This window comes from Triturus cristatus, chromosome 10 (assembly GCF_964204655.1).
Source record: "Triturus cristatus chromosome 10, aTriCri1.1, whole genome shotgun sequence".
In the NCBI taxonomy this organism is placed as follows: Eukaryota; Metazoa; Chordata; class Amphibia; order Caudata; family Salamandridae; genus Triturus; species Triturus cristatus.
In genome coordinates, this window is record NC_140593.1 from 624,674,727 (window position 1) to 624,697,643 (window position 22,917).

The 22,917-nt window shown below is 45.1% G+C and overlaps 1 protein-coding gene across 7 annotated transcripts in view; it reads left to right on the forward strand.

Annotated features, from left to right (window-relative positions):
- The window catches only part of LOC146789809 (ankyrin repeat and fibronectin type-III domain-containing protein 1-like), a 2,714,698-nt gene that overhangs the window by 2,479,331 nt on the left and 212,450 nt on the right, over positions 1 to 22,917 (forward strand). For all 7 annotated transcript variants that reach the window (XM_085632159.1, XM_085632158.1, XM_085632162.1 and 4 more), the window contains 4 exons: positions 4,052 to 4,142; positions 14,416 to 14,523; positions 15,565 to 15,664; positions 19,094 to 19,226. In XM_085632159.1, the coding sequence (XP_085488285.1) occupies positions 4,052 to 4,142; positions 14,416 to 14,523; positions 15,565 to 15,664; positions 19,094 to 19,226 (432 nt within the window). The remainder of the gene's footprint in view (positions 1 to 4,051; positions 4,143 to 14,415; positions 14,524 to 15,564; positions 15,665 to 19,093; positions 19,227 to 22,917) is intronic.

Genomic DNA, 22,917 nt, shown 5'->3' on the forward strand with positions numbered 1-22,917 from the left:
TTGGCTGACAAGAGAAGCTTGAGTGTGTCTGAATAGGATATTGATGGAAATGTATCCATACTGAGCTTTAACACTGGCCCTGAATCATGGCCCTGTATTAAATCTCCTAGTCCGCTGCCAACTGGGCCCTTAAAGGTGATACAGGTAATTTCCACCTTTGCCTGAAAAAATGTTGCAATTTCTTTGCAAAATTCCTGACTGGTTATAGTAGTTGCAGGTTGTGGATGTGCCAGCCTATTTACTACTTTAAATATTTCCTTTGGAGAATTACTGGCTAGATTAATTTGTCCAGCAAAGAACTCACGCTTGGTTTCAAACAGCAACTGTTTATAACATAGAAGGCCCTGTTTATATATTGCTCTTTCAGCTGGACGGTACATTTATTACATGTTTAGCACCTGGCTGGCTTACCAGAACATGCAGAGTTTCTGTAAGCCGGAAATTTCCTCAGCCTAACAGACTCTCTTTATGTCGGGGAAAAAGCTGTGTGGGGGGTGTGGCCTCTCTGCCCTTAAGGAGGGGCTGCTGCTGGCTCTAGGTAAATTTCACTGTGATTCATGGCATTCTGCTCTTTCACAAAGTGCTCATCCACACACAAAGTAGTCCCCCTCAGTGCTAGAGGCCACCAATCAATCAATCAATCAATCAATCAATCAATCAGGGACTTGTGAAGTGCAATACTCACCCATGAGGGTCTCAAGGCTCGGGGGGGGGGGCCGCGCAGCTCCGTCTCATCCATAGAGCCAGGTCTTGAGGCTCTTCCTGAATGCTTGCAGTGTAGGGCTTCGTCTAATGCTGAGGGGGAGTTTGTTCTAGGTCTTGGGCACGATGTAGGAGAAGGCTCTGCCTCCCGTTCTGGCTCTGTGGATGCAGGGGATTTCGGCCAAGGCTAGGTCATCGGAGTGGAGGTTTCTCTTCGGGACATAGGAGGAGATGCTTTCATTGAGGTTTTGGGGTCCGGTGTTTTGGAGGGCTTTGTAGGCGTGCATGAGCAGCTTGAAGGTCACTCTTTTTTTGGTGGGTAGCTAGTGGAGGTTTCTTAGGTGTTCGGTTCTCCGGGCAGAGAACCAACCCAGAGAAATCTTTGCCACAGTCTTCGAATTAGCCTCTTCGGACAGGACTTCATCCAAGCCGGTACCTTCCCAGCACTTGTGCGACTCGCTGAACAACTTCTTCATCAATAAAATTGCAGACATTAAGGCCAATATACCTCCACCCTCCCAAGCTTTCCTAAACCCCGACCCACAACCCAACGCCTGCCACCTCGACTTCATAGCCCCACTGTCTAAAGAAACCTTCCTCTCCTTGCTCCCATGCGTCAAGCCGGGATCCCCCGCTGACATCTGCCCGGCCTACATCTTGCGCGATATCTTCCTCACTTGCCCATCTCCCCCCCTCACCTTTCTCAATGAGACCCTCAAATCAGGCACTGTCCCTTCATGTCATAAATCAGCCACCATCATTCCAATCTTGAAAAGATCAGGCGCAGACCCCACAGCGCTAGTAAACTATCGGCCCATTTCCCTCCTCCCCCACCTGGCTAAAGTCCTCGAACGCCACGTAACCAAAGTCTTTAGCTCTTTTATAGAGGACAGCGGCTATGTACCACGATGCCAAGCAGGGTTCCGCCCTCTCCATTCCACCGAAAAAGTGGTGCTCTCTGTCATTGACACACTCAGAGCGGGGCAAGATGCTAATCTCCCTCAGGCATTGGTTCTCCTCTATTTGTCGGCCGCCTTCGACACCGTCGATCACACCATCCTCCTTTCCCGTGTCGAGGCGGCAGGCATTGGAGGTTCTGTCCTGGCCTGGATCAGCTCGTTCCTGAGCGACCACTCACAGGCAGTCCACCTGGCAAATTTTTCCTCCGAGGCCCGCAAAGTGCTATGTGCCGTCCCTCAGGGCTCCTCTCTCTCCCCCCTTCTTTTTAATTTATACGTCTGCCCGATCATTTGTGCTCTGCAGATGATGGAGGTCACTGTGTTTAACTACGCCGATGACCTCCAACTCATTTTTAACCTCTCTAACTCCCCCGATTCTATTTCTAATTTCCAGTCGGTGATGGTCTTTATCAGGGACTGGATGTGCTTTAACCACCTCAAGCTCAACCCTGATAAGACCGAGCTTCTTCTCACTGGCGGCAAACTCAACCCTTGGTCCCCCTTCTTCTGGCCCCCCTCCTTTGGTCCCCCCCCTTCTCCCTCTCCCGCCGTTAAGACATTGGGAATCACCCTCAACCAACAACTGACCCTACACTCTCAGATCAGCACAGTGGTCTCTTCCTGTTTTTATACTTTGCGCACCATTCGCAAGATCTCACGTTTTTTTTCCTTTTCAGCCCTTAAATTGATCTTGATGGCTATGGTCCTTTCCCGGCTGGATTATGGGAATGCCCTACACAACGGCGCCACCGCTTACGCCATCCGGAGGCTCCAACTGGTGCAAAACCAAGCTGCCCGCCTGGCCTATGGTTTACCTAAGTCACACCATACCACTCCCCTTCTCAGATCCCTCCATTGGCTCCCAATTAGAGAAAGGGCCCTCTTTAAGATGGGATGTATCACGTTCCAGGCTCTTGCGGGAACAGCCCCATCTTTTGTCACGTCAAAAATCGTCCCCTACATCCCCAGCAGACAACTCCGATCCTCCTCTCTGTGCCTACTGGTGGTGTCCAGATTCAAGAAGAGCAGAATGGGAGGCTCAATGTTCTCCGTTCTTGCTCCACAATTTTGGAATTCTCTACCTTTCCAAATGAGATCAACACCCTCGTACCTGGAGTTCCAGAGCACCCTGAAAACCAATTTGTTCGCACAGGTTTTTAAAATCTAAGCCGCATCACCCTCTCACTCAGGTATCATTTCCTCTACAGCGCCATGAAACCGCCTGGTGTCCGAGCGCTCAATAAATATTTTTAAATTCAAATTCAAATTCGGTGATGTGGTCTTGTCGTGGGATGCTAAGGAGGAGTCTGGCTGCGGCGTTCTGGATGGTCTGGAGTTTGAGGAGTCGAGATTTGTTGATTCCGGCGTAGAGGGCATTCCCGTAGTCTAGCCTGCAGCTGTAGCTATAACAATGTGTGCTTTTTGAGACCAAATAACAGTTTTGCTTTTGACCAATTTTTTCAAGTTTTGAAAAAGAAGGGCAGCTCTTGCAGTAAAACAGTTTTTAAAAACCGTGAGAAAACCAAATAACCATTGACAAAGCAAAAAGGCTGGCAGTCAGCACCAGACCTATTGGCGTTCTCAATGCCTGTTTTAAACAGAACCATCAAAGTCTACAAAAACAACACATCTGGAAACATATAAGAATAATGAGAGGTGAAGGAAGAGTTAAAGTTCATACTGCCGAAGAGTCAGTTGATGTGCGCGTACTGACTACGAGCTATGGCAAAGCATGAACACATCACTACGCAGAAAAGGGATCGATGTCGGTTCCTACACACAAGGCTATGGTTCTTATTAGTATAACACTGCCGTTGATAAGCGGAAGATCAAATATTTTACATACTGATGCATTTTGATGTTTGCTGAACACCCAATTATAGAAAAGCAATAGGAAAGTTTGATAAACTAGAACATTTTTTTTGTAAACAAAGTGAAAATTAAGCTTCTTTATTTCACACTGGCAACTGTTCTTACACAGAGCACCCGTGGGATAGAACCCGCGGCAAGGGTCTGGGATTTCCCTCCCAGCCGCATTGAAAGTGCCAGGGAGTGGTGGCATGCTCCATCTGGATGCTGTTTGCTGGCAGCCCGTGTCATATGCATCTGGATGGTGTTCGTTGGCACCCACTTTCATATGCATCTGGATGATGGATGTTGGCAGCCAGAGTCAGCATTCTCTCAGAGAAGTTCTCCTTCCTGGCAGAATTTCAGAAGCATGCAGGAGGGAAAGCCTTACTGCCAGCCTACAAACTTTACTATGAGGCCTTGACACTACCAACAGCCTCATCTTCTCAAATGGTCATGCTCTCAAACATAACCCTACAGTGATAAGTCTACCTACTTAATTTTTTTTCTGTCTCTCTATCAATTACTACCTCTCATTACAGGGAACAGCGTACTATGTCCAGGTGTCAGCATACAACATGAAAGGCTGGGGACCACCGCAAGTTTCAGTTCCAGCATTCGCCGTCCCATCAAGTGAGTATATCTATTTATTTTATTTATTTATTTATTTAGAAGGTTTTATATAGCGCTAGCTCCACCCGAGGGTATCAGAGCGCTTTACATCAGTAATGGAAGTACATAATAAAAAACAATCATGGCAGTTGAACGAAACGGGTTATACAGGCGGTCAAACAGAAATAAATATACAGGGAGAAATTTAGGAAACATAGTGAGTAGAAGTACATATAGGATGAGATAGAGAAGCAAGTTGCAGGGACCAGAATGTTATAGTAAATAGTAAGTTTAACAGTATGCCAAGGAGGATTCATAAGACATAATAGGAAGCGGGTGGTAAAGTGAGGGGGAGGGGGGAGAGGGAGGCGACAAGAGAAAGGGGGTGGGTGAGTGATTGGGGAAGGCGGAGTAGCCTAAGGAGGGAGGAGGGGAGGTAGTCAGAAAGGAGATCAGGGATTTAGTTTCCCCAAAATGTAGTGAGAAAATGAATTTTAAGGTCTTTTTTGAATCTGGAATAGGATGAATTGCATCAAAGGTCTTTGGGGAGGGCATTCCAAATGGTTGGGGCCTTGCCAGAGAAGGAGCGGGACTTTGAGGCAGTTTTTTTGAGTAGGGGGGGTATGAGAAGAAGAGTGTTGGTGCTTCTCAGTGTTCGGGCACAGCCAGCTTTTTAAAGTTTAGTTGTGAGGTAGGATGGGGTCTTCTGGTAAAGGGCTTTGTGAGTAATACAGGCAAATTTATAGGAGGATCTACCTTCGATCTCCCCTGCCACTTGAGGGCAGGGGAGATGTGGTCAAAACGTTTACAGTTTGTTGTTAGTCTGGCGGCGAGGTTGAGAACGGATTTGATGGGGGCCAGGTCGATATTGGGGGTGCCAGAGAGGAGGGCATTACCATAGTCGATTTTGGATAGAACAAGAGACTGGGTAATTAATTTGAAATTTTCAGCTGGGATAAAAGGTTTGATTTTTTTGAGATGCCGGATTGTGAAGAGTGCACTTTTTGCCTAGTTCTTAACATGGGAATTTAGTGTGAGTTATTTGTTGAAGGTGATGCTGAGTGAGTTAACCAAATCGGCGAGGGAGAGAGAGCAGTTTAGCGCGTTAAGGTCGGCGATCCATGATTGAATGGGGAGAGGGTTGTTTTTAGGAGAGAAGAGGATGATCTCAGTTTTGTTAGGGTCGAGTTTCAGATGATTGTTGTGGAACCAGGTTTGGATCTTGGTTAAGGCCGTTTTAAGGTGCAGGATATCAGCATGGGATTTTATTTTATAGTACAATTGGGTGTCATCAGCGTATAGGTGGTATTTGATTTTTTCTTGTTTGAGTATCCGGGTAAGGGGTTCCATAAATAGGTTCAAAAGAGCGGGAGAGAGGATGGATCCTTGAGGGACACCAAGGGAGACAGAGGTTGGGCTAGATAGGCAGTTTTGAATTTTAATTTGTTGGGTTCTATGTTGGAAGTAGGAGATGAACCAGTTAAGGACAGTGCCACTGAGGCCGAGGCGATTTTTGAGTGTGTTGAGTAGGGTTGGGTGGTAAACTGTGTCAAATGCTGCGGAAAGGTCAAGAAGGATGAGTAGGTAGGTCTCGCCCGTGTCCAGGGCTAGGTGAATATCATCAACTATGTTGAGAAGCGCAGTTTCCGTGCTACAACCTTTGAGGGAGCCAGATTGAAGGGGATCGAGCAGGTTGAACGTGATCTATGCTTGAATATATGACATTACAACGCATGCAATTAGAGTGAATGCTTTTACAACGCAGTCTTTACATCGCAACTACCATTACATTACATGATTTTACAACGCATGTCATTGCAACACATTTTTTAAAACTACCATTACAATGCATTCCATTACAACGCATACCATTACAACGCATACCATTACAACACTTGGGGCCCGATTCACAGAACTAACTTAAGACAAAATCCTAAACTTACTACCATTTTGGTATTCACAGAAGGCACTTACTCATTTTGGTATTCACAGAAGGCACTTACTCATTTCGGTATTCACAGAAGTTAGGAGTCCTAACTTTAGGACTCCTAAATGCCTTCTGTGAATACCGAAAGACTTGAAATTAGGATTTTTCTCAGTTTAGTAGTAGTATAGTTAGGACTCCTAACTCTAGGACTCCTAAATGCCTTCTGTGAATACTGAAAACCTTAAAATTAGGATTTTTCGCAGTTTAGTAGTAGTATAGTTAGGACTCCTAACTTTAGGACTCCTAAATGCCTTCTGTGAATACCGAAAGCCTTAAAATTAGGATTTTTCTCAATTTAGTAGTAGTAAAGTTAGGAGTCCTAACTTTAGGACTCCTAAATGCCTTCTGTGAATACTGAAAGCCTTAAAATGAGGATTTTTCTCAGTTTAGTAGTAGTAAAGTTAGGAGTCCTAACTTTAGGACTCCTTAACGGAGAAAAATCCTAATTTTAAGACTTTCGGTATTCACAGAAGGCATTTAGGAGTCCTAAAGTTAGGACTCCTAACTTCTGTGAATACTGAAGTGAGTAAGTGCCTTCTGTGAATACGAAAATGGTAGTAAGTTTAGGATTTTGTCTTTAGTTAGTTCTGTGAATCGGGCCCATAATACTTTTAGGGCAACAGTAGGGTAAGTGTTGGATAGTGTAGGGGTAAAAATTACTATTCCCACTCTAGTGAGTGCAGCAGTAGGGTAAGTTTTGGATAGTGTAGGGGTAACAATTACTATTCCCACTCCAGTGAGTGCAACAGTAGGGTAAGTGTTGGATAGTGCAGGGGTAAAATGTAGTATTTCCATGTACCCCAAAATCCATACCCATCCTAATACTAAAAACATCTCCATTACTTACCTTATAATGTGTTGTAATGGCATGTGTTGTAATGGTATGCGTTGCAATGGCATGTGTTGTAGTGACATTCGTTGTAATGGCATGCATTGTAATAACATGCGATGGAAAGGCAGTTGCGTTGTAACAGTTGTGTTGTAAAGGTAGGTTGTTGTAATGACTGTATTGTAGTGGATGTTTCCCCTATGCTTAAGCATCATCAAAGACAACATTTGAAAGAAAATAAGGGATTGAACAATGCTTCTGGGGAGGGCAGAGAAGAAAAGCTATAAAGTTGAGTATCACTGCACTCACGTGTACCAGCCACAAATAAACACAGAAAGTGTCCCACAGGACATCTTAGACAGAACACCACATATACGTTCAATACAACCCATATGTGCCTTAACACTCATGATGAAATTGCCGGGATTTGGTGCAGGAGTTACAAGAAGATGGAATCACACCAAAAATTCAGGCAATCAAAAGTTTTCTCTCCAAAATGTGGAATAACTACTGCGATTCAGAAATACTGGGTACTTTTACATGCATTTTTCCCCAATCCGGGTAAAACATCTGTCATTTTCCGCCTGCTAAGAATAGGCAGAACGTGTCAGCAGGACATCTATTGTGGTTTGTGGTGGGGGTGGGGGTATATTAAGACAGGATTCAGCTTGTCTGAGTGGAGCATTGCCTGCTTTCCTATGCTGCTGCAATGGTCAGATGGAGGCCACATTGTGCGGATGCCTGCAGACCTTGGACTGCAGCAGTGAAGGCAGAAATAATGGGATCTGGAGTTTTCGGCCCATATAATTCTGTGCCTCGAGCCACTCGAGGGCAGTGAACTACACCTGGAGTTACTGCTCTGGGTGGAATTCTACCACCCAGACTGTAGAGTCTACAGTCTGGGTGGTAGAATTCCACCCAGAGCAGTAACTCCAGGTGTAGACCCTAATTGGTTTCAAATATCTCTCAAAATCACTCACCGGCTTGTCCAAACAACACACCTCCTGCTCCCACTCACTTGCTTTACAGCACACATTCTAATCAGCTGCACTAGTACGTGCTGTACAAGTCACACATACTGACACCACTTGCCTGCTTTAAAAGCCACACCTAGTGACACCACTCGCCTGCTGCACAGGTTGCACCCCAATCAGCAGCACACATCTGCTGTACACACATACTAACATCACTTATCTTCTGTAAAAGCCCCACACGTACTGACACCACTCATCTGCTGTACAAGTCACTTCGCAATCGACAACAGAAAAAGTTAACGCCCAGTCAACATATTTCAATATATGGCTAGCAGGATGACCCAACATCATTCACTGCCTTCATTTCACTCACCCACCTTCTACTTACTGTGCTACATGATGCCAGATAACACACACATCACCCACCCAATTTGGGGAGCCCTCCAGTCACACCATCACAAAATATTACAACGCCCAAAACACAGTAATAATACCAATCAACAACTAAAACATGCACTCTGTAAAGAGTAAAAGAGCAATATGACCACCTCTGATGACACATCATAACAAACCAAATCAGACTCCTGTCTGTGATAGAATCCTCAAAAGTAGGGCTGAAAGGTACATTGGCTCTAAGCTCATGAGGTTGGACTAGTGCCAGACTGCACGCTACGTAAATGGCTTACCTATGGTGTAACGTAGTGGTGGGTGAAGAGGTCTTAGGGCTGCATTCAGGAGTCCACCATCAAACATAAAGAGGAAATGTGAGTGAGAAGTCGACTTTGCAATACGCATCTTTGGCAATGAACAGTGGCGTCACTAGGGTTGGTGTCACCCGGTGCGGGTAACTCATGGTGTCACCCCCTCACGACTTACCGCATGGACCTCCTCCGCTCCGAGTCCGCCAGTGGACACAGTTGGCAAATAAGTGCTGTGGATCAGAGCGTGGCCTTGGTCAAGGTTGAAATGGTGCAGTGCAAACCCTCAAATTCCAACAGGCCAGGCTTCAACACAAGTACTTCCAGGCCCGATTATCCACTTTTCTACCATCCCTCTCCTGTGCACCTTATCTCACAGCTGACTTTGGGCCCCAGCCCCATATCAGGCCACCATCCAGCTCCACTTTCATTATTCCCGTAAAAAACATTAGTAGTATCACCTTCAAACTTAAAACATTGACTGTCGCAGTAAATATAATTAGCGCGCACTTTAAAATATGTTCCACAATTTCCCTAATTACCTGACTGCTAATTAAATAAAAACAGAAAGGCCGCAGATACCATTACTACCACCCGCCAACAGTGCCCCTCATCACTCCATAGCCTCTCCCCCTCAGACTCCCTCACTACCACTCTCATCCATCCATAGCAACCCCAACCCATGACCTCCTCCTTGGATTCCCTCATTGCCACCCTCCACCAGCACCCCTCATCTCTCCGTAGACACTCTCATATGCATTTCATTTGTTGTCTAGCGCTACTCAAATCAGTGTAGGGTGCCACAGTACTTTACATCACACACATATTATACTGAGACAAGGAATCGTACAAGTATGTAAATCAGTCTATAGGGAATGTCAATAAGCCAATGAGGATTACAAGGTGTAGGAATCACCTCATCCATAAGGGTGGCCAGTATATTTTAACAGGGTTTGGGCTGGGGAAGCAGAAACTCAGGATTTAAAACATACCCAATAAAAATGTATATTGGCCCAAACTCTATTTAGCAAAATTAAAATAATGAAAGACTGGGAAAGTTCTAAATATATAACACAGAACAAAGTGAAGTTCTAACTATACCATTCATGTTTGTATGCAGCTCTATGATGACAGTTCATAGGTCACTGTCCTATGTTAGGAGCATAACTTCTGAACTGCAATAAGACAAGAATATCTGTGACAACGGCAGTAACCCACTGAGCTATCCACATAAAATACAGTTTATCTGCATTTCAAAACTACAAAGAATAAGACTGATATCTAGCAGGATCATTATAATCACCAGTTATCTTGCCATTTTTATTGTTTTCTTGCATCCCTGATAAAAACGATTTAAATGAAGCATACCAAAGTATGTGCCTTGCTGGGTCACTGTCCTATGTTAGGAGCATAACTTCTGAACTGCAAGTAAGACAAGAATCTCTGTGACAATGGCAGTAACCCACTGAGCTATCCACATAAAATACAGTTTATCTGCATTTCCTACCAAGAATAAGATTGATATCTAGCAGGATCATTATAATCACCAGTTATCTTGCCATTTTTATTGTTTTCGTGCATCCCTGATAAAAACGATTTAAATGAAGCATACCAAAGTATGTGCCTTGCTGGGTCACTGTCCTATGTTAAGAGCATAACTTCTGAACTGCAAGTAAGACAAGAATCTCTGTGACAACGGCAGTAACCCACTGAGCTATCCACATAAAATACAGTTTATCTGCATTTCCTACCAAGAATAAAATTGATATCTAGCAGGATCATTATAATCACCAGTTATCTTGCCATTTTTATTGTTTTCGTGCATCCCTGATAAAAACGATTTAAATGAAGCATACCAAAGTATGTGCCTTGCTGGGCCTGTGCAGATTTTAAAAATAGAAAACGGGTAGTATACTTTAAAACGTCCCTCCGAACGGTGTTTTTCTTCCTGTTCCGGGAGTTACGTAATTGGGGATGGCTGTGAGAAAAAGCCCAGACCCAATCACGTAACTCCTTTGAGAAAGGTGGGCTTTGTACTGCAGGTACAATACGGGCATGGCAAGGGGAACAATTCTTTATTTGGCACAGAGTAATGTTTGCCTACCGTCCTGCTGCTGTGAGGATATTTCCTTTTCTATTTCAACACTGCAGAACAGAAGTTTGTTTATTCTGTTTCACCTTTACTGACCCCTGAAGCTGCTAATCAGATAAGGACACAAACTTTGACTATCTGAGTAGGTAAGAGAATGTGTTACTATTTGGTCTTATTGGCCTTCTGCAGTCACTGCGAGGTCCAAGGCTCATATTAATTTGGGTGTGCCGCCAGGCTCATGTTTGGGTGGGCCTGACCCACCCGGCCCACCCGCTAGAACCAGGCATGCTCGTGACGCATCTGAAACAATAACTTTTCCCCTCTCTCCCCTCTTTTCCCCTCTGCTCCGGATCCAGTGAGGCTAAGTGCAGGGTGCTGGTGAATGGCGGCCACTGTGCCCTGCTGCTCGCCAGAGGCACCTGCTTTCAGTTTCACCCTCGTCTGCGTCTCGGTTCACTGTTGTCAGCTGACACCGTCCTTACCGATGATAATAATGGAATCGCGGAATAGGCAATAATAGGCCTGGCCACTCACCTGCTGAGTTGCAGACAGGGGGGGGGGGGGGACTACCTCGGTCGGCCTTCCTTGAAAATTAAATTATAGTGGCAGTGTGGGCTGGCGACGGGCCGACGGCGACCTGAGACCTCCTCGTCGTGATGCCAAGTCACGCGCATGCGGGAACCCCTCTAGTGACGACGTGACGTCACTGCCGAGGTGCGCAGACACGGCGGAGGAGGAAACAGTGCGCGCTGCGCACAGGCACCTCCTGTGAATAGAAGAACAAGGTTAGGTTGCACTGGCGCGTCGTCGTTGCGTTTGGACTGCTGGTGGTTTACTTTCAATAACATTGCATTGCATTGTGCACCCACGGTTGCAGTGCACGCACCACAGACAGTGACACATCACCAACCGGACCGGCCCTTTGGTGTCACCCCCCGTGAGGGTGTCACCCGGTGCGGTCCGCATCCCCCGCACCCCCCTAGTGACGCCACTGGCAATGAATGTCATAATGATCTATGTGCATCATATTGCCAACTCACACCGGGCCACCGCGCGTCACACAATATCGGCTCCTTTCCTCGATCACCCGGTGAGGAGCCGAAATCACACGGTGACAGAAAAAAAACTGCTGAAAACCACTGTAAACGGTGGATTTTCAGCTAATTTTTGGAGGCTCTAAGCAGCCGCCATCCATTAAATGGTGTGAAAACACCCCAGGACATCAGCGTCACCCTCAATTAGCCTTTGCTTTTATTTGTCTGGGAGGCGCGAGGATAGTGCAGCCTAGTGGGAGGCAGAGCGCCTCTTAGATAGCACTTGGCATGAGGCCTCGCCCCCTTCAAGGCCCCACCCTCTTCTCACATGGTGGCATTCATATGTAAATTGGCAGGTCTGATGCATCTCAGCTTAGGACCTCTAACTCAGAGGAGAGGGTTGGTTTTAGCTGTGAATTTTTCCCTTGCTTTTTTGGGTGTAGGGAATTATTACCTTTACTGGTGTAATTTATAGTCCTCGAGCCCCAGAGAGCACAGGATATCGGCACCGGTGTCAGTCTCCAGTGGAGCCCATTTTGATAGAAAAAAATTACTTATTCACGTGACACATTCTAAGCCAGCCACCTATGGAAACAAAAATGAATTTCCAGCTGTGCATATAAATCCATATAAATCCTTATCGTATCAAATTGTATTAATTATATATTGTCATTTTTGTGTGATGGTTTGAATAAACATGGCCTCTTTTACCCACAGCTTTGGTTGTCAAGTATTGATTTGTGAGTTTGGATGGGGGCGGGGTCGGGAGCCAACCTGGGGGGTCCGGGACCTATGGAAACAAAAATGAATTTCCAGCTGTGCGCTACTATAATTGAAAGAGTACATCTGCAGCATGGCAGTCGTACATGCGAAAAGCTCTGAAGCCCTGAACCAGTCCCATATTACTAGAGGTGCTACACACTCCGGGGCAGATTTACAAGCCCCTTGCACCACTTTTGCGTCACTTTTAACATGGGGAAAGTGACGCAAAAGTGGCGCAAGGGGCTTGTAAATCTGCCCTTCCATTTTTAGGTCGAGCCTGGGCAGCGTATGCACTGCTCTGCAAAGCATGCTGTATTGAGGTTAGGCATAGAAGCTCCACTCATTTCATGCCCATCATTTCAATTGACTCCTGCTACTGTCCTTGGGAAATTGTTCCTTTTTCATTTGTAAATAGGCTTAATAGTCCCTCCCTGGTACCGTCTGTATTTGTAACCCCCTATAACAACTGGTCTTTTTATTTTTGTCATTACATGGTCTGCTTTATAATTTGGTGAACACTATTTTGTTTAATGATGTTCCCCTATTCCACCCACGACATCGCAGCACCCCGTACACTTTTATTTAAATGACAGCGCAGTCCACTTTAACTATAGCGGCCTCACTTATTTAATTATTTAATTTACAACGCGGGCTGCTTGCACACTAGCGGCCGTGCTTATTTAATTATTTATTTTACAGCGCGGGCCGCTTTCACTTTACAGATCTTTTTTCTTTTTTTTTTTCTTTAGTTGAAAGCACCCCACACGTGCTTTCATTTTAATGTTGGCTGCGTCCCTTTCTTTAGATGCTGCTCACTGTGACCTGAATACGGGAGCAGCTTCTAAAGAAAAAGACTCGGCCACTATTAAAGTGGTTTCGCATTTGTGAGAGTTTGAGCTACTGGTGTTAAAATAACAATGCCTTTTATATGTGTTGCTTTTGAAAACACATAAATAAAAGGCATTGTCATTTACAATGCCAATAGCTTAAACGCTCGCAAATGCGAGACCTATTGCATTGAAAATGCTTGTTTTTAAAGCAAGAGGCAATAAGGGGTGACAGAAGCAACACAGTAAGAGAGGGAAGCAGGATCACCATGGGTGGGCATGGGAGGGATAGGCAGCAACACAGGGGTAGAGGCGAGGCAGAAGCAACACAGCTGTGCGAGTTGGGGTAAGCAACATGGAGGCTATGTGTGGGAGAAAAGAAGATGACAGAGAGCACCGGGGGAGCAAACGGATGAAAAAAAGGAACGGTAAGCGGGTGTCGGAGAAGTACACCGGCGAGAAAGGAAAGTGAGAGAACAAGAGTGTGCGCAACATGGAGGGGGCGGAAAGAAGCACACAATGTGACAGTGAGTAACACCGATTACAGGTAAAGAGAAGTACAATAGGGAGGCAACTGGAAAACACATGCACTCTTCTGGAGTGGCTAATTCAAAATAAAAAAGTAGTGCTTGAAAAACCAGCAGTGGAAGCATAAACGCCTGCCAATCAAAGGACATCGTAAAGAGGTTGTGCTCCATTGGAGGGACAAACAAAAGATTGCCAAGCTGGGACATAAATAAGAAGCAGGCAAATGGGAGTGACAGGAAAGCCAAGCAATGGGTGGTCTCCAAGCCGCTGTATGTTTTGGGAAACCCCATAATATGTCTTGCAACAGACAGTGTATGAGCTGTATAGCAGGTGAGACCTAATACAGAATATGCGCATATGAACAATATAGCTTAATAAAAAAAGAGTACACACCTTCATACTTTCCAGGAAGGGCCAAAATCATTTCTCACTTGAAAGTTTTTTTTAAATGAAGGATCAAATGGATTTCCATACTTTAAGAATGTAATGATGTGAGTAGTATATGCTTTGAGGGATACGCAAACAGTATCTTTGATCTTTTGTGTCCCCTACCCCATGCCCAGATTGGCGAGAGTACGATGGAAGAGCTCCGCGGCGAAGAGGACAAGCTGAGGCTTTGGACCACCTTCTTTCTCAGGTGAAGGCAGCACACCAGCAGTGCGTGTGCCATGGTAAGTCCAGAAGGTCTGGCTTCAAGGCCATCGTAGAATGTTTAGCTTACAGCTTCTGGTTCTATTCATAAACTATTGTGATCCAACTCTTTAGTCTCTGAAGTGTTATACTGCCCCTTTCTTTGCTCTTTGCTTCTGTGAGCTTTGGAAGCAAGGGAACTGTTCATAGCTAGCACTTTGCTCTTTTGTTATCCCCTGGAGTTTCCCTTTACCTTAAGAGAGACTTCAGTTGGAAGAGTGAAGTATATCCCTTTACCACAGAGGCCGAACTATATTCTTAAGTTTTACATTAAACATATGATTTCATAGTGCAATAGTAACAGCCGCAAAAGACAGGGTAGAAAGAAAGCACAAGAGGGCAGATTTACAAGCCCCTTGCGACACATTTGCGCAACAGTTGCGTCACTTTTGTGACACAGCAGTCGCGTAAACAATGTAACCAATTTATAACGTGATCATCTAGGGAGATGCGTCATGTTGTAAAGCCCTGCGTCAAATTATACCTGCGTCAGGAATAAAGTATGCAGCGTGGGCGTTTCCACACAGGAAAGCCTTGTAGAAGTGATGCAGTGAAATATACAAGATTTCACTGCGCAACTTCTAGGATGCCTCTGCGTCAAAACCTTATGCCTGCTTGAAGCAGGCGTAAGGAGTGACGCAGTATAATGAGTATAGGCCTCTCCATGCAGTGCTGGAGTTGCATCGTGCTTGTAACACGACTCCAGCAATGCGTGACTTTTGGGCCAACAGATGCGTCAGATTTTCTGATGCATCTGTCAATCCTTTCGCCATGGTGCGCCGTATTGTATATACGGTGCATCCATGGTGGGGCAAGGGTATCGCAAGTTAGTGCAGGGAAACTGACGCATCTCTACAGATGCGTCAGTTTCTTGTAAATCTGCGCCGAGGTGTTTAATCAACAGTGGAATAATGTAGTTGCTTATTTAAATTTGAAGCATCATGTACTGTTCAAGGACTTAAAAACAAAGACTGTATTTTTGAGCATTCTCATATGTTTTTTCCCCTCTTCCATTTTCTCAGAGCCGTTCAAGAATCAACCACAGAGTAGGAAGCATTCGGTGTCCAAGAGCCTCAAGCATCTCTTTCATCCCAGCAGCAAATTTCTGAAAGGCCTCAAAAGGTAGGGAAAAAAAACATCTACGAGACCACTCAGCAGAATACCTGGGTAGTGTCTTTAAGTGCTTATGTTTCTGATACTGTCTACCTTTAGATAGCTTCTTTAGATCTACTGCAACTGTTATTACTCTAAAGCCAGATATTGGGCTGTCTTTCTCCTGCATACAGCAAAGGAGGATTGGGTGGAGGTCGGGTAGTCATAGTGTGTCTTTGCTGTCGATGTGTGATGGAAAAAATTGTATTGGAGTCTTTCAGGGGTTCTATCAGACTACTGACTACCAAACTATCGTGAAGGCACCTATATACAGCACATATATATATATATATTCACTGAAAAAACCATAGGTTTCAGGCATGTTATAGTTAGAAATTAGCATTTAAAAAACCTTGGAAATTCCCTGAAAAAACATAGGTTTCAGGGACGTTATAGTTAGTTGGACATTTCACTCGTAAAAAACCCATATAAATTCTGCCGTTATAGTTAGTTCAGCTAACTATAACTCGCGTCCCTGCAATGCACTGCTGATGACGTCACATATTATGTCATTCATGACATGGTCAGTGACATCACTGATGACATCACTGATGACATCTCAAATGACATCACTGATGCCATCATCCTGTGACTGTATGTTTCTTTAAAGTTTAAATATGTATTAAATATATGCCAAGGTGTATTGAAGAATGAGTGGGTGTATAAGTATCTAGATGGAGGATTTAGTAGGTGCGTGACTGACTGTTTAAGTGAGGGATTACATGTGTCTTACTGATTGCATGGGTTAGTGACTAAACTGTGTGAATGTCTGAATCAGTCTGTCTGTTATTGTATAAGCTGCTGCATGGGTTGTTCAGTAGCTACATGAGTGTCTATATGGGTTATCGATTGGTTGCCTGAGTATTTGTATGGGTGCCTGAGTGTGTGTGTGGGTGGGTGGGAGGTGTGTGACTCTGTGCATAGATGTTTGAGTGTTTGATTCACTGGATGTATGGGTTCAAGAGTGCATGTGGAAACAGCTGTATGGGTTGGTGAGTGTGTGTATGGATGTGTTGGTGAGTGAATGGATGTCTCAGTGGTTCATGTCCAAGTAACTACATATGTAAAAGGCAGTGTATGTGAGAGTTGGAGTATATAAATGACTATACGTGAGAGTCAGTGATAGTGAGAGTGGCTGTATGGATGAGTGTGTACTTGTATCAGTGATTGTATAAGAGAGTAAGTATGCGTTTGTTTCTGTTTGGATAAGTGATGTGGTGTGTGTATAACTGTTTAGGTCAGTAAATGGAATTGTGATTGATTCTTTGCATGACCGACTAGGTGTGTGAGTAACTCTGGATGAGTGGTGGTGTGAGTGTCTGTATAGGTGTATGAGTGCATATGATAGTGTTGTATTGATGAGTGACTGCATGTATGAGTGATTGTATGGGTGAATGAATGGATGTGTGTGTAAACCTAGGAATCAGTGAGTGCGTATGTAGTAACTGGTATTGGTGTGTCGAAGGTTTCGAAAATGGTAGTCTGTATTTTACAGTGAGTGTATCAAAGGTTATATTAGAGTTTGAGGAGGTGCATCAGATGTTCACGAGGATGATGTCATCAGTGATGTCATATGAGATGTCATCAGTGATGTCACTGACCATGTCATGAATGATGTAATATGTGACGTTATCAGCAGTGCATTGCGGGGGTGCGAGTTATAGTTACTTGAAATAACTATAAAGGCGGAATTTCTATGGTTTTGTACGAGTGAAATGTCCAGCTAACTATAATGTCCCTGAAGCCTATTTTCTTCAGTGGAAAAAATAAATAAATAAATAAATAAATAAATAAATATATATATATATATATATATATATATATATATATATATATATATATATATATATATATATATATATATATATATATATATATATATATATATATATATAGAGAGAGAGAGAGAGAGAGAGAGAGAGAGAGAGCGAGAGACCTTGAAAATGTATTTGTTTTCAAGGTACATAGATGTAGAGTTAAGAATAGTAAATATGTACTTATATATTTAGATCATAATATGTTGATGGTAGACATTTAGGCAGAGCAGTATTTTTCCTCTCCATGTTCTAACCTGCAAGCTGTCCTTCACTGTTCTGACAAGTATACATTTAAGCCACGTTTTGGCACTATTGCATTTTCAAATACGGGAAAAGCTATAAAAAATGGATACATGAACTAGTAACCTTTAACAGAATGTAATGTATTTAAAGTATATCTTCCTGTTTTATAGCATGAGAGATCATTTTAACCTGGTCCCAGGGGTGTATCTTAGGTAATGACATTCGGGGAGTCCCTGAATTTACTAAATCATCTATGAACCTACTTCCAATTAGCTGATTAAAAAAATAAACAAGTGACAACAACTTATTTTCTTGGAAACAGGCTGATAAGCACATCAGTGGGCTATGTAGGTATCATGTATTAATTTTTACAAATAACTCCCTTTGTTTTCCCATGCGTGGTACTGTGTGAGATGGGCTGAATACATGAAAACAATAATGGCTTAGAGGGCAAACATTTAGGCTGACACGATTGCTCTTTCCAAATGAAAAACAACGCATACACAAGCAGAACCGACAGATAACACCAGGACCACCTAGGAATGGATTTATTAGTGGTTGAGACACCACACACACCACCTTTGAAGCTGTGCCCCTGCCGGGAGGACGAGGGGACTTTGGAAATCTCAGGTCCCCTCTCCACTCTCTGTGCCCAGAAGACAACTTTTACAGATTTGATTGGTGTGCCATCCTCAGACATCATTCACCCTCAAATGCTCACAAATAAACATAGGCATGGAATTTGACGACGTCCTTGTGAGAAACTTCAACAGAAGTTCTGGGTGTGGATTGCACCCAGGCGCACCACATACTTAGGGCTCAAAGAGCTTCAGCCCCCCCCCCCGTGGTGTGTGTCAGCCCAGGCTGAGACAGCTTCCTGGGCACACACGCAGACAGTTTTTGATTCTGCAGTAGGCTGGCTGGTCTGGCGTCCTTCTTTTTGCAGCCGCACCCGAGTACTTCACAGGTCTTTAAAATACCATTTACTTGTTAACGAGGTTTTGTTGTATTTTCACCCCTTCTTAGAGCCCCTGCATCTCCACTCTGCCTATTGTTGGAAGATTTAGCTCCCCCCCAAAGTTTTTAGGAGCCCCCCCCCCCCGAAAATTAGCTCTAGGTGCGCCTCTGATTGCACCTGAAGTTTCTGACAAGCACTAACCTGACATTTTAAGCACCAAACAGTGTATTTTCTATAGAAGGACAATACAAGGTTCATATGTCTCCGATCCAAGACTTTTACTCTAAGTCCCCAACATGGACATTCAAAAACAGAGCCCTCCTCCTCACTTTAATTTGGCAAAATAATTTGATTGTTGTGTTTTTTTCTCTGCTGTTTCAGAGGACTCTATTTGACCTCTATATTCTACAAAGATGACAACATTCTTGTAACGTCTGAGGATCAGATCCCAGTGGTGGAAATAGATGACTCCTACTCCTGCCTTCTCATGCAGGACTTCCTCTGGTTCACCAAGGTAATCTTCACATGCCTTTTTTTTGTCTCAGTTCTCCCTGCTAAGCGTCAGCGCAGCAGCTCGCCTCCTCACTAAACAGAGGCCCTTCTAGGGGATTTGTTACAAATTTTGGGAAATATTCCACTGTGATTCTGAACAATTTCAACAATTTTGACACCTTACAGGCTGAAAACACCTTTCTCCTCGAGTTTTCTTTAGAAAAGATGCTTTCCCGATGATCCTCTACACACCACGTATTGAGTCACTGCCTCATGTCAACCATGAATATTCGCATACCCTTCCCCACAAACTGTCTCTTGATTCCAGGACAAACAGATGCCCAGGACTTGCAGGTTGTCAGGGTTCTGTTCTTAAAAATGTCTTTCTTAATGTACTGCTTCACCTGGAGGCATTTTTTTTAGTTTTATATAGTGCGACCTCAACCCAAAGGTATCAAAGTGCTTTACATGAGCACCAGTTGCGTTACAGATGGACACATTCATTTTGTTTGGCACGGGGAGATTAAGTGATTTGCCCAGAATCACAGGATGTTGAGCGTCCCTGCTGAGACTCTAACCCGGTTCCCCAGCTTCCAGGTCGACCATTCTAGCCATTAAGCCACACCTTCTCCACATTTTAGAAGAGTTGCTATTAATACCTCCTTCCTCTCAATTTATTCTGATTTTTCTTTTAGGGATGTCTATGAACAAGTGGAGACAAACACCTTGGCTCTGATATAGGTCGGGTTTAGCAGTATATCTGGGTCAGATAGTGCTCCGCCTCATCCGAGGTGTACTGAACCTTGATTGGCAGGAGTGGGAACACCAGACCTGATTTTTGCTGCTGTTGGCAGGTGGTAAATGGAAGCAGATTGTGGAAACACACATGCAGCAAAGACCCCGGGAATTCTGGGTTGGCATGGGTATTCAGCATTCTGTGGACAATAACCCATATTTGCACAGAGTATGCATGCAATTTCTGTCCAATTTAGCATCCCTGCACCGTCAAGCTCAGTATTGGCCCCACAATGTGTTATTGAGTTAACGGAATTGACTGGTAGACTACGAAGCCACCATAATTGATGTTGTTCTATAACTACCCACATAATACAACACAATACAAAACCTACTGGTAACCTAGGTCTCTTAAATCACAAGTCAGGATCCATCCTCTTGACCTGCGTCATAATTCGAGTCAGGAGTATTTATTTTATGTTCAGTTGTTGAGTGTTCACACTTCCTTACAGCAATTTTAGAACACTGAAGCAGGTAAAGACAAGCATTTGCAATGCAATAGGTCTCGCATTTATAAGAGTTTGAGCTATTGGCATTGTAAAATTACAATGCCTTTTATTTATGTTTTGGTTTTAAAACAAATAAAAGGCATTGTCATTTACAATGTCAGTAGCATAAACTCTCATAAAAGCAGTGTGTGGAGTCCAGCAGTGTATGGCGTGCAGCAGTGTATGGCGTGCAGCAGTGTGCGGCATGCAGCAGTGTTTCGTGTAGCAGTGTGAGGCATGCAGCACTGTGTGGCGTGCAGCAGTGTGCAGTGTGTGGCGTGCAGCAGTGTTTCGTGTAGCAGTGTGAGGCATGCAGCACTGTGTGGCGTGCAGTAGTGTGCAGTGTGCAGCAGTGTGCGGCGTGCAGCAGTGTGCAGCAGTGTGCTGCGTGCAGCAGTGTTGTGCAGCATGCAGCAGTGAGTAATGCAGCAGTGTGCAGCAGTGTGTGGCGTGCAGCAGTGTGCGGCGTGCAGCAGTGTTTCGTGTAGCATTGTGCGGCGTGCAGCAGTGTGTGGCGTGCAGCAGTGTGTGGCGTGCAGCAGTGTGTGGCGTGCAGCAGTGTGTGGCGTGCAGCAGTGTGTGGCATGCAGCAGTGTTTTGTGTAGCAGTGTGTGGCGTGCAGCAGTGTGTGGCATGCAGCAGTGTGTGGCATGCAGCAGTGTGTGGCATGCAGCAGTGTGTGGCGTGCAGCGGCATGCAGCAGTGTGTGGCATGCAGCGGCATGCAGCAGTGTGTGGCGTGCAGCAGTGTGTGGTGTGTAGCAGTGTGCGGCGTGCAGCAGTGTGCGGCGTGCAGCAGTGTGAGGCATGCAGCAGTGTGAGGCGTGCAGCAGTGTGCGGCGTGCAGCAGTGTAAGGCGTGCAGCAGTGTGAGGCGTGCAGCAGTGTGTGGCGTGCAGCAGTGTGTGGCATGCAGTAGTGTGTGGCATGCAGCAGTGTGTGGCGTGTAGCAGTGTGCGGCGTGTAGCAGTGTGCGGCGTGCAGCAGTGTGCGGCGTGCAGCAGTGTGAGGCGTGCAGCAGTGTGCGGCGTGCAGCAGTGTGTGGCGTGCAGCAGTGTGTGGCGTGCAGCAGTGTGTGGCGTGGTTTGTAAACAACAAGAAAAGCGGACATCAAAGGAAGGGTGGGAGGGAACGAGCATATGGGGTGTGAGTTATAACGAAAGTTAATTGTTGTTGTAAGAGGGGATGCAGGAAGTGAGGCCGAGCACACGCTGGCGAAAGCAGTCTGCTGCTTTCAAGTCCGATGCCTGATGCCAGCTTAGCGCTTGAATGCCTCACATGCACTGGCCATAAACCGCATTCCTAAGGTCTTGTGCCCCTTACTAAATCTCTCTGAATGCGTGAGGCGGCGCACGCGCAGGAAGTAGCTGGTAGCAAATGGAATGCGCGTGGTTGTGCGCGTAACCGCCACCCGATCCGCCTGGGAAGCCTTTGGGAGCATTTTCTGAAGCCCCTACATAAGTCTCGCTGAGCGATCGCTTACACGATAGCCAGGCGAGACCTAAAAAATGAGTGTCATGTTAGGGATTCACAGCATATCAGGTTTACCTCTGCACATTGTTTATTTCAGAGAGTTACTGGAGTGTTTTACACCCATCACGATGTCCTCTTGAGGTGGGAGACTTTGTCAACAGAAAACACTTAGGACGTCTTTACGATGTGACTCGGAAAGCCTCCGACCACATGTCGTAGGCTTTCTGAGTCACATCATCGGTTTCACTTCGGACCGCGGCATTCCAATGCAGGTGGTCGAAAGTGAAACCAGCCAGTCATTCCGTCTGAGGCCACACCGTAATCCCTACGGACGGCATTTTTGCAGTCGGGATTACGATGTCGGTTTCTAACAGGCTTTCCATGTCGGGCTTTTCGACATGGAAAGCCTGTCAGAAAGCTGCTTTGAGGACCTCTAGCAGGGCCCTCTTCATCCTGCGGCTTCCGGTTGGGGGCCGAGTGGGCACCTATGGTGCCCCCCTGTTAATCCTTGCACCTGCCACACAGTGCAGGGATTAACAAAAACTACCATTTCTCTATGGGAGCTTGTGCTACAGCCGGTTTACAGCCGCAGCACAAGCTACCATAGAGAAACTGGAGTATGCAACCACACCATGTGCGTTCGCATTGTAATAGCTGTGTCGATACTGCTGACCGGAGGTCGGTCAGCCCGACTGCGTAATGAGGCCCTTAGAGACTTTTCAGCTTATTATTCCCCTACTTTGCAGAAAGCTGAGTTGGCAGTGCCAGTATTATGCATTATGCTTGTGATGTATGTGTGTATTCTTATTTGCATTGAGCTCTCTAGCTAGTGCATCTTTCCCTCTGTTACTTAGTTGTTTTGGGCACCTTCCTGAATTTCCTCCTACTACAGTCGGACATCGTTTTTTCCACTTTTTTGCTGTTCAATGAACAGTGAATTATTTCTACTTATACCTGGT